The sequence below is a fragment of the Ptychodera flava genome, chromosome 13, assembly GCF_041260155.1.
Source record: "Ptychodera flava strain L36383 chromosome 13, AS_Pfla_20210202, whole genome shotgun sequence".
Lineage (NCBI taxonomy): Eukaryota > Metazoa > Hemichordata > Enteropneusta > Ptychoderidae > Ptychodera > Ptychodera flava.
The window spans coordinates 1,250,618-1,264,725 of NC_091940.1; the positions used below are offsets into that span (position 1 = coordinate 1,250,618).

Genomic DNA, 14,108 nt, shown 5'->3' on the forward strand with positions numbered 1-14,108 from the left:
CACCCACATGGTTTGGTCTGTTATAGCATCTTTAGTCAAAAAAAATCAAGTTTACAATATTTATGTTTGCAACAGCCTTCAAATGTATAGTATTATGTAATAAAATACACCATATGGAATATGTTGTGTTTCATTAATTTTAACGATCTTGACCTGATGGTGAGATATGGACGTGGCAGGAAAAGGGATATACCTGGTGTGAAGTGGTTTTAGTACGAGGTGGAACTTCGGATGAAGTGGCGTAGGATGAGGTAGTACTTAGGACGAGGTGGTTTTGGTACAAAATGATTTCGGGACAAAGTTGGGTGGGCCCAGTTGGTTTTGGTGTGAAGTGTCTGGACCCTGTTGTGGGAGGCGTTGCTGATAACGTAATGCCAAGTAGAGTTAAACATCAGCATGGTGGTCCAATGACAGCCCTCTCCCTTCCTCCTTTCCTCTCTATCTGTATCTGTGTATGGAAGGATACATTGAACTGTTGAAACGCAGTCCAGAGTGACTGTGGTTGAAGGACCAATACTGGTATAATCAACGGCAATATGGGGCACAAGGGCTACCTGACGCATTGGAGGTCTGCCTTAAGAAGCAACCAGTAACAAATCTAGAGAACACTTAGTCTGGTTCCCTGACCCATTTCTACTGCTGGTTGTGCTGCTAACAAAAGTAGGGTCAGGTATACCGTATATTGGCAAATGTTTCAGTCAGAATTTTGACTGCATATTAATGAGCACAGTCACCTGACAAGATCATGTGATCAGCACATCTGTACAGTGGGTTAAACTGTTAACCCTTTTCCTGCCAGACAGTATCACTTCCCCATCAGCTAAGTCAGTAAAAAGCAGTATTGAGCCAAAACATGACGTATTTTCACCCACTTGGCTTGGTATGTTATAGCATCTTTAGTCCAAAATAATCAAGTTTACAGTATTTATGTTTTCAACAGTCTTCAAATGTACAGTATTATGTTAAAATACACCGTATGGAACATGTTGTGTTTCATTGACTTTAACCATCTTGACCTGATGATGAAATATGGATTTGGCAGGAAAAGGGTTAAAGGCGGAGCCTCCCTTTAAAAGGACGCGAAGCTATGGTGGTGTTCATTGTGTAAGTGGACACCAAACAGGCAACACGTAGGCACACGCTCCAGAAAATGCCACTTTTTAGTTTTCCCTAGCTGCAAAAAAACAGACAGATTCCCAAGTGGTCAGCAAGAAGCTGCTTGCCGATTGAACTCTGTGGTTATATTCAAATTCTAACGTGACTGGAAGACAGTTTTTTAGGAAATTCAAGCGTTGGTGGTGGGGAATCAATGACCGTTGGCGATGTGAACTGACCGTCAATCAAACACTTGTATAAACTCTGTTTGCAGGATTAGCAAAAGGTGACAAAAGGTTGAGATCAGTTTGTGTAATTAATGTTGTAGAAATCAAACATCGTATTGGCCAAGTGTTTGAGTGGGAGGAGAACTCCACTAATGCGAGAACCTGGGATTGAAAAGTGTGGCTGATCAACAAGTGCTGCAACTCCTTTTATTTCTAGCTACATGATAGACCTAATGGCTCACAAGTCAGAACCATCAAAGTACTAGTCACATACAAGACAGTCAAAACACAAAATGTTGATACTTTGTAACAGCTACACTTGCCAACCATTACATACTGGAACTTTGCCTTTGCTATTTTGGGCAGTGCATCAAAACATGCTCAAACACACTTAACAATATGAGTATTAAAGGCTAAAACCTATAGCTATTAAATACCCCCACATACACTCACTTTGGCCTGCCTCATCTAACCAAATGTGAGCAAAGTCTCATAGACACTATTTTTATGTGTTGGGTGAAATATTTTTTCAGATACCACTGGTCAGATTGCTTTCAAATTCGCCGAGTAACTTTCAAGTGATGCCCCTATTTAAGTGCTATGAAAATTAGAGAAAAATTTGAATATTCACATTTTCAAGAATATTTTTGTCAAATTTTGCTTACTTTTTAAAATATTTCCTCTCAGAAACTGCTTCTCCACAGTAACTAATCAAATTTGCTTTGTAGGTTCCCAGGGATAACTGCAATTGTTATCACAACTGGAAGTTGTGATATAGAGGTGGTTTCAACCGGTGTTTGATGTCGTCCATTTCCGTAAACGACAAAAAGTCAAAAACTGCTGAACAGAGTGCGTTGATATTTGATACTGATACATAGACTGGTTCCAAGGTACCAATTCCGAAAAATGGAGCCAAACGGAGCGCCGGTTAGATAGTTTTGGGAAATTTCTAACCCCCCTTTTTAGCTCCCATAGCCATATGTATATATGGCAATGGAAGCTATTCTTATAGGCTAGGGAAATGTCTGTATGTATGTATGTCTGTATGTCTGTATGTCTGTGTGTCTGTATGTCTGTATGTCTGTATGTCTGTCCGTCAACATCAAAAACTCCAAAACCGCTGTACATTTCATCTTGATATTTGGTGTGTACATGGATGATGGGCTGTAGATGAGATTTTGTTCAAATGAAGTTGTCATTGCCAAAAATATGCAAATTAAGTGAAAAAATGTAAAAACAGTCAAAATTGAAAAAACTCAAGAACCACTGAGCAGATTACATGAAAAATTAGCATGCAAGTACTTTGGGCTGACATGAAATGATTGTGCACATCTTGGGTCAGTATCTTGGACTTGCTATTTTTCATGAATTTTTTTGTAATTTTCTCCATTTTTGGTCAAAAAATCTCCTGCTCTGAAACCACAAGTCCGATTGATTTGAAACTTGGTATGGAAGTGCATAGGAGTGACCTTTCCCAAATTTGGGCAAATCGTGGTGAAATTTGCATATTTTTAGTATACACGTCCATAGACTCCCATGTATAAGGCAGATCTCCATAGACTCCCATGTATAAGGCCACGAAAAATAAAAATTAGTTTCTCATTGTATTCATATTGCAAAAAGGATGCAGTGACACAATTTTTAGTCCCCACGGATGAAGTCCAGTGAGCTTATAGATTGGGTCATGTCCGTCTGTTCGTCCATCCGTGAGTCCATCCGTTCACGCATATATCTCGGATATTTTGACAAAATGTCATGTGACCTTGATGACCTTTGATCTCAAATATACATATTTGTCCATAACTCAGTAACCAAGTGCTACCACCCTTCATATATGGTATGATGGGACAGCTTATGACCCCACATATTGTACCTCATTAATTATGCACATATCTAATTTTGAGCGAGCCAATAGAGCTAGAGGTCTGATTTTTGTATATAGGGATAACTTAGCAAAACAATTTTTTTGACAAAATGTCACGTGACCTCGGTGACCTTTGACCTCAAATATACATATTTGTCCATAACTCAGTAACTACAAGTGCTACAGCCTTCATGTATGGTATGATGGGACAGCTTATGACGCCACATATTGTACCTCATTAATTATGCGCATATCTAATTTTGAGCGAGCCAATACAGCTAGAGGTCTGATTTTTGGTATATAGGGATAACTTAGCAATACAATTTTTTTGACAAAATGTCACGTGACCTCGGTGACCTTTGACCTCAAATATACATATTTGTCCATAACTCGGTAACCACAAGTGCTACAGCCTTCATGTATGGTATGATGGGACAGCTTATGACGCCACATATTGTACCTCATTAATTATGCACATATCTAATTTTGAGCGAGCCAATAGAGCTAGAGGTCTGATTTTCGGTATATGGGGATAACTTAGCAGAACAATTTTTTTGACAAAATGTCACGTGACCTCGGTGACCTTTGACCTCAAATATACATATTTTTCCATAACTCGGTAACCACAAGTGCTACACCCTTCATGTTTGGTATGATTGGACACCTTATGACGCCACATACTGTACCTCAATAATTATGCGCATATCTCATTCTGAGCGAGCCAATAGAGCTGGATGTCTGATTTTTGGTATATAGGGATAACTATAGGAGAGAAATTTTTTGACCAAATGTCATGTGACCTCGATGACCTTTTACCTAAAATATATGTTTATGTCAATAAATAAGTAACCACAAGTGCTATGTCCTTTGTATTTAGTAGGATGGGAGACCTTATGACAACACACGCTTTACCTCATTAATTATGTACACATCTAATTCTGGGCAAGCGAATAGAGCTAGAGATCTGACTTTTTGGCATATAGGGATTAATTAGCAATATAATTTTTTTTCCAAAATGTCATGTGACCTTGATGACCTTTGACCTTGATTATACATATATATGCATATTTCAGTAACCACAAGTTCTATACCCTCCAATTTTGAAAGGATATTAGACCTTAAGATGTCACATCTTGTACCTCATTTATAATGCGCATATGTATTTCTTGGCTGGCCAATACTGCTAGAGGTCTGATCTTTTTTCCCAATTTAGAACCATAACTTAGACATGCCTCATGTGTTTCAAATTGGGAACAACGACATAGACCTATGTGCCCATAGATCTCAACATATACACCCAGTGATACTTCTTAATGACCACATTTTCCTGCCCCATCAAGACTAATACTCCTATTACAAGTGGGGACTATGTCATTGTAAATGACTTGTTGAGTTAATGGTTGTATCACAGTATTCGATATATCTAATTCTGTATTTTTTCCATTTTATATTCTGAATAAATACATTAAACACATTTCACTGTCTCCAGTACATTTCATTTAAGTATTTTCACTTCATGCACTTTATCCCTTTCACACATGTTCAAATATCTGACCAGAAAACAAACACTAAATAGTCCAGGATGGGAGCTACAGTGTCATTGACGCTATTTTAACTAATTGATTTTAGGGGTCTTTCATATATGTAGTTTTGGAATGTACACCAATCCTGCATTGTGGACTGTTTTATGAGTTGTGGAACAGAAATGAGGTTTTGATGAATGTTAGAAATATGCAGGATGACTGATTCGAAGTATAAGAGATTTCTATGCTCTTTTGGGCATCAAAAGCATTAAAAAAAAACCTATTTCATAGTTTAGATTCTCACTTTTGAGATGACCCTAGGCATTTGTTAAGTAAACATCCTTGAGTCAATATACAGACTTTGACATTCCAGAGATTAAGTATCCACAACCTCACATGTTTCAGTCTTTCACTACATGGTATGGCCCAAACCCATGTTATCAATGGAGAGTGTGGACCTGTCTACAGGAAATTGGGGTGAACAGGTTAGACAATGACGTTACAAGTTGTAGGTTAGTTATCAAGGTAGCACCAGCATAGAGTCCTAAGCATCTGTCCATGTGTTCTCACAGCAAATTACAGGGAAAAAAATTATTTGAGAAGTTTCTCTCCTTTAAATAGAAAAGAAGTATATTACAATTTAAAGCTGTCATGGATAGATTGCTCTCAAATGATCTGAAACACAGTTATTGCCCATAGCAACAAATCTACAGTAAGATTTATGTAAAGTTCATGAACTTACACAAGGTATTAAACAAAAGATGACCATGACTTTGCTACTTTTCAACATTTATTTCAATCAGATTTCCCAGCTTAGTGTATAATTTTGTAATCTTAATTACTGTCAACTTAGCTTTACTAACTTATTCTAACCTCATTATTCTTACACTAGTGTTATACCTTATAACCACAAAATTTCAAGAGATGCATATATGATTGTCACTTAACAAACAATTTACAAATATGTCTTCTGCTATTTCTCCATATACATATACATGTCTCTTTTCTCATAAAAATGAGCTTAAAATCGCAATGTGAAAAATAGTCTTTCAGCTATATGTTGCTCATTGACTTCGTGGTCTGTCTAATTCACAGTGAGTGTGGTTGTTGATAAATGCCGATAATACTAGGCGGTCATTATGTCCAAGCGCCATTGGCGGTATTTTTTAACATAATGACCATAGGTCATTATCACATCTGGAAGTTGTGATATAGGGTTAGCTTCAACCGGTGTCAGACAGACTCAGTGTCCATTTTCCGTAAACGACAAAAAGTCAAAAACTGCTGAACAGACTGCATTGATATTTGGTACAGATATTCAGACTGGTTCCAAGGTTCCGATTCTGAAAAATGGAGCCAAACGGAGCAGGGGTTAGATAGTTTTGGGAAATTTCTAACCCCCCCTTTAACTAATTGATTTTAGGGTCTTTCACATATGTAGTTTTGGAATGTACACCAATCCTGCATTATGGACTATTTAATGAGTTGTGGAACAGAAATGAGGTTTTGATGAATGTTAGAAATATGCAGGATGGCTGATTCAAAGTATCAGAGATTTCATGCGCTTTTGGTAATAAAATTGATAAAAAACAACATATTTAATGTTTTAGATTTCTCACATTTGTTATGACCCTTAACATTACAGACTTGATGACATAACTAGCTGCTGGACCTGTTTACTGGCGCATTGATTTAAAGACAAAGATCGTTTTATTTTGTGATAAGGACGTGTGATTTCGTAAAACATAGTCTATTAGCCTGGAAATGTGATTTTTGCGAATATTGCTTACCCCACTGACAAACAGTGTGGTTTGAAAATGGCTGGAATTCGCTACTTCGGGACTTTGTTTTGTGTGTGCATTTACTGACAAACTCCAAACCCGCAGCACCTACCCATTCAGTATTTCATGTACAGGTGTACCCAGAGATAGAGTAGTTTCACAATGTGCCAGTTGTGATCAAGTGCCATTGGCGCTATTTTATTTTATTCAAATGGGGACGAAATTTTGAGAAAAATTCAACAAAATATTAAAAAAATTTCAAGAACTTTAAATAGTCAAATTTTATGCCAATTTTTATGCAACTTGATGAGGGTACTATCTTTAGAAAGCTAGAGATAGAAATATTCTTGAAAATGTCAATATTCAAATTTTTCTCTAATTCTACCGTTACATTGAAATTTAAAAGCAATCTTACTGTCATTATCTGGAAAATGTATTTGACAAAAAATGAGAAGATTATCAAAACAAATATCTGTATAAGTAAGAGCAAACATTTGCTTACTTGATGTTCAATATAAACCTGTTACTGAATGTGTAATCTTTGTATCTCTTCATTGGAGGATTTCTCCAAGTTTTTAGATGACAGCTTTGACGTCAAAGACTGGGTCAACTGTGCATTTAGAACCCAAAGAGATATATCAGAACAGAAAGATGTAAGTTTTTAATGTCATTTGCATATTGCAGTGTTTACAACTGTGACTTGGTCAAATTATTGTTTAGAAAATGGTGAGGAAAGCCATGTATATACAGATTAATTATCAATTATAAAACTGATGAAATTAAGAAAACTTGTCATTTTTGCTCATTTTCTCAAATACAATATGTCTGATGATACTGAAATTTACTGTGCATGTTCCAATAATTATTATATTCTGATTTGTTCAAATTATGATGATATTAGTGTGGTAAAATTATTTCTTGTCTAATTTCCATGTGATGTGGTGTTAAGATTCCCCTTGATCTTCTCATGCAAGCTTGTACAAGTTCTAACAAAACTACATGTGATATATGTGATGGCCTTCTTCAACGTGCAGTCTTTTGTTTACTTACCTTGTACTTAGACATTCATGTTCTTTGTCATTCATTCTGCTGACTATATCATACCGGTACTTTGTTTTTAGCTACTATAGACTCTAGTCTATAGAAGCTATTGGGATGGGTATCCGTCCGGCGTCCGTCGTCAGTCTGTATGTATGTATGTATGTATGTATGTATGTATGTCCGTTTGTGAGGCGTCCGTCCACTCAAATATCTTGAGAACCGCAGTACTTACTGATTTGATATTTGTTGTGTAGATGAAAAGTATGATTTTAAGAAACTATTTTTTTAATTTTTGATATTGTTGAAAATAGGCAAATTAATGCCAAAAAAGGTGTTTTTGGTAAAAAATCTTCTTCTTCATAACCGCTGGTCAGACAGCTTTGTTATTTGGTGTACAGGTCCCTAGGGGTAACCCAACTTAGATTTGTTCAAATTGTGATGAAAAAGGCAAATGTGTATTTTTAAGGATTTTTTTTGGTCATTTTTGGTCAAAATTTGACTTACATTGTATGTAATTCTTGTACTGTATAAACCCTATCAATTCACCCAGAAAAAAATAATTAATATGATTTTAAATAATTGAATTAGGAAATCATCAAAGCCAAAATAATTTTAGTGTAGAATTATCAGAAAGTTCAACTTTTTTTGACAGTTCATAGTGAAATGCTTACCATCCTGGAGGATTAAAACATGTAAAGGCAACTTTCCTGAATCCCAACTTTGACATATTTTGAACCGTCATTATTGTGCCCTGTATGTTATCCAAAAGAAATTGCTCAAAATAGTCAATAGAGATAGAGATAGAGATAGAGAAAGTTCTAATTTCCATTTATGGTTGACTTGGTAAGGATAAAATAAAATTACTTTTTGAGGAAAAAATAGAGTGGTCAATTAAAAGAGTGGTCAAAGTGATAGGGTTTTTATGGTAAAGCTGGGCTGTAAGATTCCTCATGTGCTATTTATAGCAATTATGCAATCTGTGTAAACAGTGCAATGAAAGTTACATGATTCCTTATAATGCTTTTGATGACCTTGAACTTCTTAAGTTTCAAACATTTGTCTCTTCAGTGTGCTTTCTCTGAGTACGTACAGTCTCAACTTATTCAACAGAACTCACTTACAATGTTAATCACAGATATCCACCTTCTTCATCAATACATGTGTCACAAAAGGTTATTCTCTACATAACACAGCAGAGCTCTGTCAACTGTTGAGTTGCTTGTTCTTTCAAAACCGCTGGTCAGACAGCTTTAATATTTGGTCAAAGTGATAGGGTTTTTATGGTAAAGCTGGGCTGTAAGATATCCTCATGTGCTATTTATAGCAATTATGCAATCTGTGTAAACAGTGCAATGAAAGTTACATGATTCCTTATAATGCTTTTGATGACCTTGAACTTCTTAAGTTTCAAACATTTGTCTCTTCAGTGTGCTTTCTCTGAGTATGTACAGTCTCAACTTATTCAACAGAACTCACTTTCAATGTTAATCACAGATATCCACCTTCTTCATCAATACATGTGTCACAAAAGGTTATTCTCTACATAACACAGCAGAGCTCTGTCAACTGTTGAGTCGCTTGTTCTTTCAAAACCGCTGGTCAGACAGCTTTAATATTTGGTTTACAAGTCCCTAGGATGACCTAAGTGAGATAATTTCATACAGTCAGGAAATACTTAATTTTGTATCCATGTCTATAGTAGCTTCAGGGACTTTGGCCCTATGTTTCTTGAATATTGTTGTTCACATGTTTATTGACAATAGTCCTTGAATTTCATACACTTTCTGATCATGGCTTTAACATGTGTAGGAGGTAAATATTTCCATAGATAATGGGTGTTCGGTTGTGTATCAGAATACATGTATACATTTTCAGATATGGCAATTAACACCTAATGCATTTAGTCCTACTGACAAGAGAATGTTATTTGGTCAAAACAGTTTACCAATAATTCCTTTTAAATACAGGTCTGTCTTGATTTCAAATGATGAGTAACAAAAATGAAAATTTATCAAATTCTCTTTGTTGTGTACTTATTAGGCACTGGCATCCACTCTCGTAATGAAACTCCAGCTCTTTATACAGGTAAGGTACATTGACCATCCTCATCTTACATCTTTGTTGGTTCCTTTTCCATATATATTTCTATATAAACATGTATGTATGTATGTATGTATGTATGTATGTATGTGTTTATGTATGTATGTGTGTGCGGATGTAGGCCCGTCACATTCAAAAGCTCCCAAACCGCTGCACCCACCATTACAGTATTTGGTGTACAGGTAGACCTAGGGGTTGAGATGTGATGTTGTTCAAATGAACATGTCAGTGTCAAAAATATGCAAGTTAGGTAAGAAAAAGGGGAAATCCTGCAAAATCTGCGAGAGTGGTGGCATTAATTGAAGCAGCCTATTTGTATGCAATGTACCTGTTATGTGCAGGAGTGTAGCAGTGACTGAAACAGGCTACTCCACTGACCTTGAGTCATTTCCTGTCATTGTTCATGAACTGATACATATTGGCAGACCTGCTGGAACCATGAAGGATTGTGTTGAAACATTCCTCTGCTAAGCCTGTTCCTAGAATTGACCTCTAGTACCTAAAGTTTCAGACCTTATTTACTTTTGTCATTCTTGTTTTTCTGGTTTAAATATTTCTTGATGGACCAATTCAAACCAAATATGAGCACACTGCCCTTGACAGTATTTTTGTCTTTCTAAATAGTGCAAAGGGAATAAACTCACCAGCCAATGCTGGTCGGATGGCACACAGTCCATGTAGCCGACAATGAGATGCAAATGATATGCGGTCAAGGTCTCCTCAACTAACTTTCAGCTGGTTCTTCACTTTCTACTATTTTTATAGTATTTTTTACAAAGGCACAGACTTATTCTACCTGCAACTTAAAACTGATAGTGATTTTGTAGCTCATTCTTTACTATTTTTCATAGTTTTTGGTAGCCGGTAACAGACACTTCGTGTTCGTGTCGGCTACATGGACGATCTGCCGTCGGATGGCACTTGTTATCATGTGACCCATGCTTTTTTGCCCGCAACCATCCCCATGGGGCTAATTGGCTGAAGCCAAGATATACGTTGGGGCTGGGAAGGGAGTAGGCTGTGGATCACAAATACAGTTAGTCACCCTTATAATAGGGGCATTTTCTTTACAATAATTTTCAGATTATTCGTTGTGATATCAATTTATTTCAATATCACTTTGAAATTTCTAGTTCTATTTTTTGGCTCACATTTGGTTTTACCAATGTGAGTTTATCGTATAGGCTGAAGTCGATGGCGTCTGTATGTATGTGTGTATGTATGTATGTATGTATGTATGTACGTACAGTATGTCCGTCAACATCAAAAACACGCAAACCGCTGCACGTTTCAGCTTGGTATTTGGTGTGTGGATGCATCCTGGGCTATAGATGGCAGTTTGTTCAAATGAAGTCTGCATTGCCAAAATTATGCAAATGAGCTTACAAAATGTGAAAATGGTTAAGAATTAATAACTCAAGAACCGCTTTTTTGATTGCTTTGAAAATTTGTGTGCAAGTACCGTAGGTGAACCTTAATACAGTTTTATGAATATTGTGAAGATGTCCTTAATTTTGTATTTTTGCTGAATTTTTTTGTGATTTTTCTTATTTTCAGTAAAAATTCTTCTTCTCTGAAACCGCTGGCCGAATCATTCTCAAATTTGGGTTCTCTTTGCAAGGGTGTTACTCTTCTAATTTGTTGAAATTATGACAAAATTGGGAAAATTACTATTTTTGTGCAATTTTGTCATTTTGGTCAAAAAATCTTAGACAGTATTTCCTCTTTAAAACCCCTGGACAGACAGCTTTCATATTTGGTACACAGACGTACAGAGATGACAATAGTTAGATATGTGGAAATTGTACTGAAATACATAAAAAATTGTATTTTTAAGACAACATTGTCATTTTTTGTCAAGAAAACTTTATCTCAACATTACTTGTTTGATAGCTTTGTAATTTGGTATAAAGTCCCTTGTTTGATAGCTTTGTAATTTGGTATAAAGTCCCGAAAGATGTTATTAGATAAATTTTCTGCTCAAAGTGTTGGGAAACCCCAAAATTTGTATATTTTAGGTACTTTTCTCAGTTTGTGACCTTAAATGACCTACACCAACCCAGGATATATTGTGAGACAATTTTGAAGGCTGTGAACATAATTTTGTCATATTTGGTACCAATTTGTAGGAAAATTTTGATCCAGAAAACAAAGCTGAGGTGATTTTTTTCATTTTGGACCAATTTTTGCAACTTTTCTATGTAAGACATACAAGAACTGATGAGAAATTTGGATCCAGGATAATTCCAGATGTTGTAATCACCGCCCACAGTGGAAGGCATTTCACTATCTGTAACTAACTTAACTAAGTGCTGTTTACATTAGAATGATAACACTCATGGCATTAATTAAAAATTCCCAAGGTTGTAAATGTACTCCCTGTCATTTGGTCTTATGTAATACCAAGGGGTGGAACATTTGATATTCAGGAGGGGGTAGGGTCTAGAAGATCGATGATGCAGCATTACTTTTTTACCAGATCCCTTGTGCATTTTTGCCCACTCCGACCTTTTCTTTTTATCAAGCCTTCTCTGTTTTTAGCTACTATAGACTATAGTCTATAGAAGCTATTGGGATGGGTATCCGTCCGGCGTCCGTCGTCAGTCTGTATGTATGTATGTATGTATGTATGTCCGTTTGTGAGGCGTCCGTCCACTCAAATATCTTGAGAACTGCAGTACTTACTGATTTGATATTTGTTGTGTAGATGAAAAATATGATTTTGAGAAACTATTTTTTTAATTTTTTGATATTGTTGAAAGTAGGCAAATTAATGCCAAAAAAGGCGTTTTTGGTAAAAAATCTTCTTCTTCATAACTGCTGGTCAGACAGCTTTTTTATTTGGTATACAGGTCCCTAAGGATAACCCAACTTAGATTTGTTCAAATTGTGATGAAATATGCAAATGTGTATTTTTAAGGAATTTTTATGTCATTTTTGGTCAAAATTTGACTTACATTGTATGTAATTCTTGTACTGTATAAACCCTATCAATTCACCCAGAAAAAAATAATTAATAAGATTTTAAATAATTGAATTAATTAGGAAACCATCAAAGCCAAAATAATTTTAGTGTAGAATTATTAGAAAGTTCAACTTTTTTGACAGTTCATAGTGAAATGCTTACCATCTTGGAGGATTAAAAGATGTAAAGGCAACTTTCCCTGAATCCCAACTTTGACATATTCTGAACCATCATATATTGTGCTCTGTATGTTATCTAAAAGAAATTGCTCATAATAGTTTGTCATGATAGGGTGGTCAAATAAATAGAGATAGAGAAAGTTCTAATTTCCATTTATAATTGACTTGGTAAGGATAAAATAAAATTACTTTTTGAGGAAAAAAATAGAGTGGTCAATTAAAAGAGTGGTCAAAGTGATGGGGTTTTTATGGTAAGATTCCTCATGTGCTATTTATAGCAATTATGCAATCTGTGTAAACAGTGCAATGAAAGTGTTACATGATTCCTTATCATGCTTTTGATGACCTTGAACTTCTTAAGTTTCAAGCATTTGTCTCTTCTGTGTGCTTTCTTTGATTACCTACAGGCTCAACTTATTCACAGAACTTATTTGCAATGTTAATTTGAAAGTTAAATATGTGCTTGGTTAATAGGATGAGAAAGATTAAACCAGCTGAAGATTCCTTATAACGTAACAGATATGCTGTTTTTTTATGACGTAAATCTTGATAATCAAGTCTTGTTTACTTTAATTAGAATGTAATTAACTCTCCTTTATTAGCTACTATAGACTAGTATAGTCTATAGAAGCTATTGGGATGGGTATCCGTCCGGCCTCCACCGTCAGTCTGTATGTATGCATGCATGTATGTATGTATGTCCGTTTGTGAGGCGTCCGTCCACTCAAATATCTTGAGAACTGCAGTACTTACTGATTTGATATTTGTTGTGTAGATAAAATATATGATTTTGAGAAACCGTTTTTATTAATTTTTTGATATTGTTGAAAATAGGCAAATTAGCGCCAAAAACGGCGTTTTTAGTAAAAAATCTTCTTCATAACCACTGGTCAGACAGCTTTGTTATTTGGTATACAGGTACCTAGGGATAACCCAACTTAGATTTGTTAAAATTATGATGAAATATGCCTGTATTTTTAAGGATTTTTTTTTTCCATTTTTGGTCAGGCCATCCTGAAATGAGCTATCAAAGATATCCACCTTCTTCATCAATACATGTGTCACAAAAGGTTATTCTCTACATAACACAGTAGAGCTCTGTCAACTGTTGGGTCACTTGTTTTTTCATAACCGCTGGTCAGACAGCTTTAATAGTGAGATAATTTCATACAGTCAGGAAATACTTAATTTTGTATCCATGTCTATAGTAGCTTCAGGGACTTTGGCCCTATATTTTGTTGTTGACATTTGCTTATTTAGTATCTGCTTGTCCCATTGCTATAGAAGTTGATATGCATGTTCCTAAAGATGACCTCCAGTACCTAAGTTGGAG

General features: G+C 35.7%; 1 protein-coding gene across 3 annotated transcripts in view; it reads left to right on the forward strand.

Moving 5' to 3' along the window:
• The window catches only part of LOC139147056 (conserved oligomeric Golgi complex subunit 7-like), a 148,812-nt gene that overhangs the window by 11,982 nt on the left and 122,722 nt on the right, over positions 1-14,108 (forward strand). For all 3 annotated transcript variants that reach the window (XM_070717905.1, XM_070717907.1, XM_070717908.1), the window contains exons 2-3: positions 7,051-7,143; positions 9,572-9,616. In XM_070717905.1, coding sequence (XP_070574006.1) covers positions 7,051-7,143; positions 9,572-9,616 — 138 coding nt within the window. The remainder of the gene's footprint in view (positions 1-7,050; positions 7,144-9,571; positions 9,617-14,108) is intronic.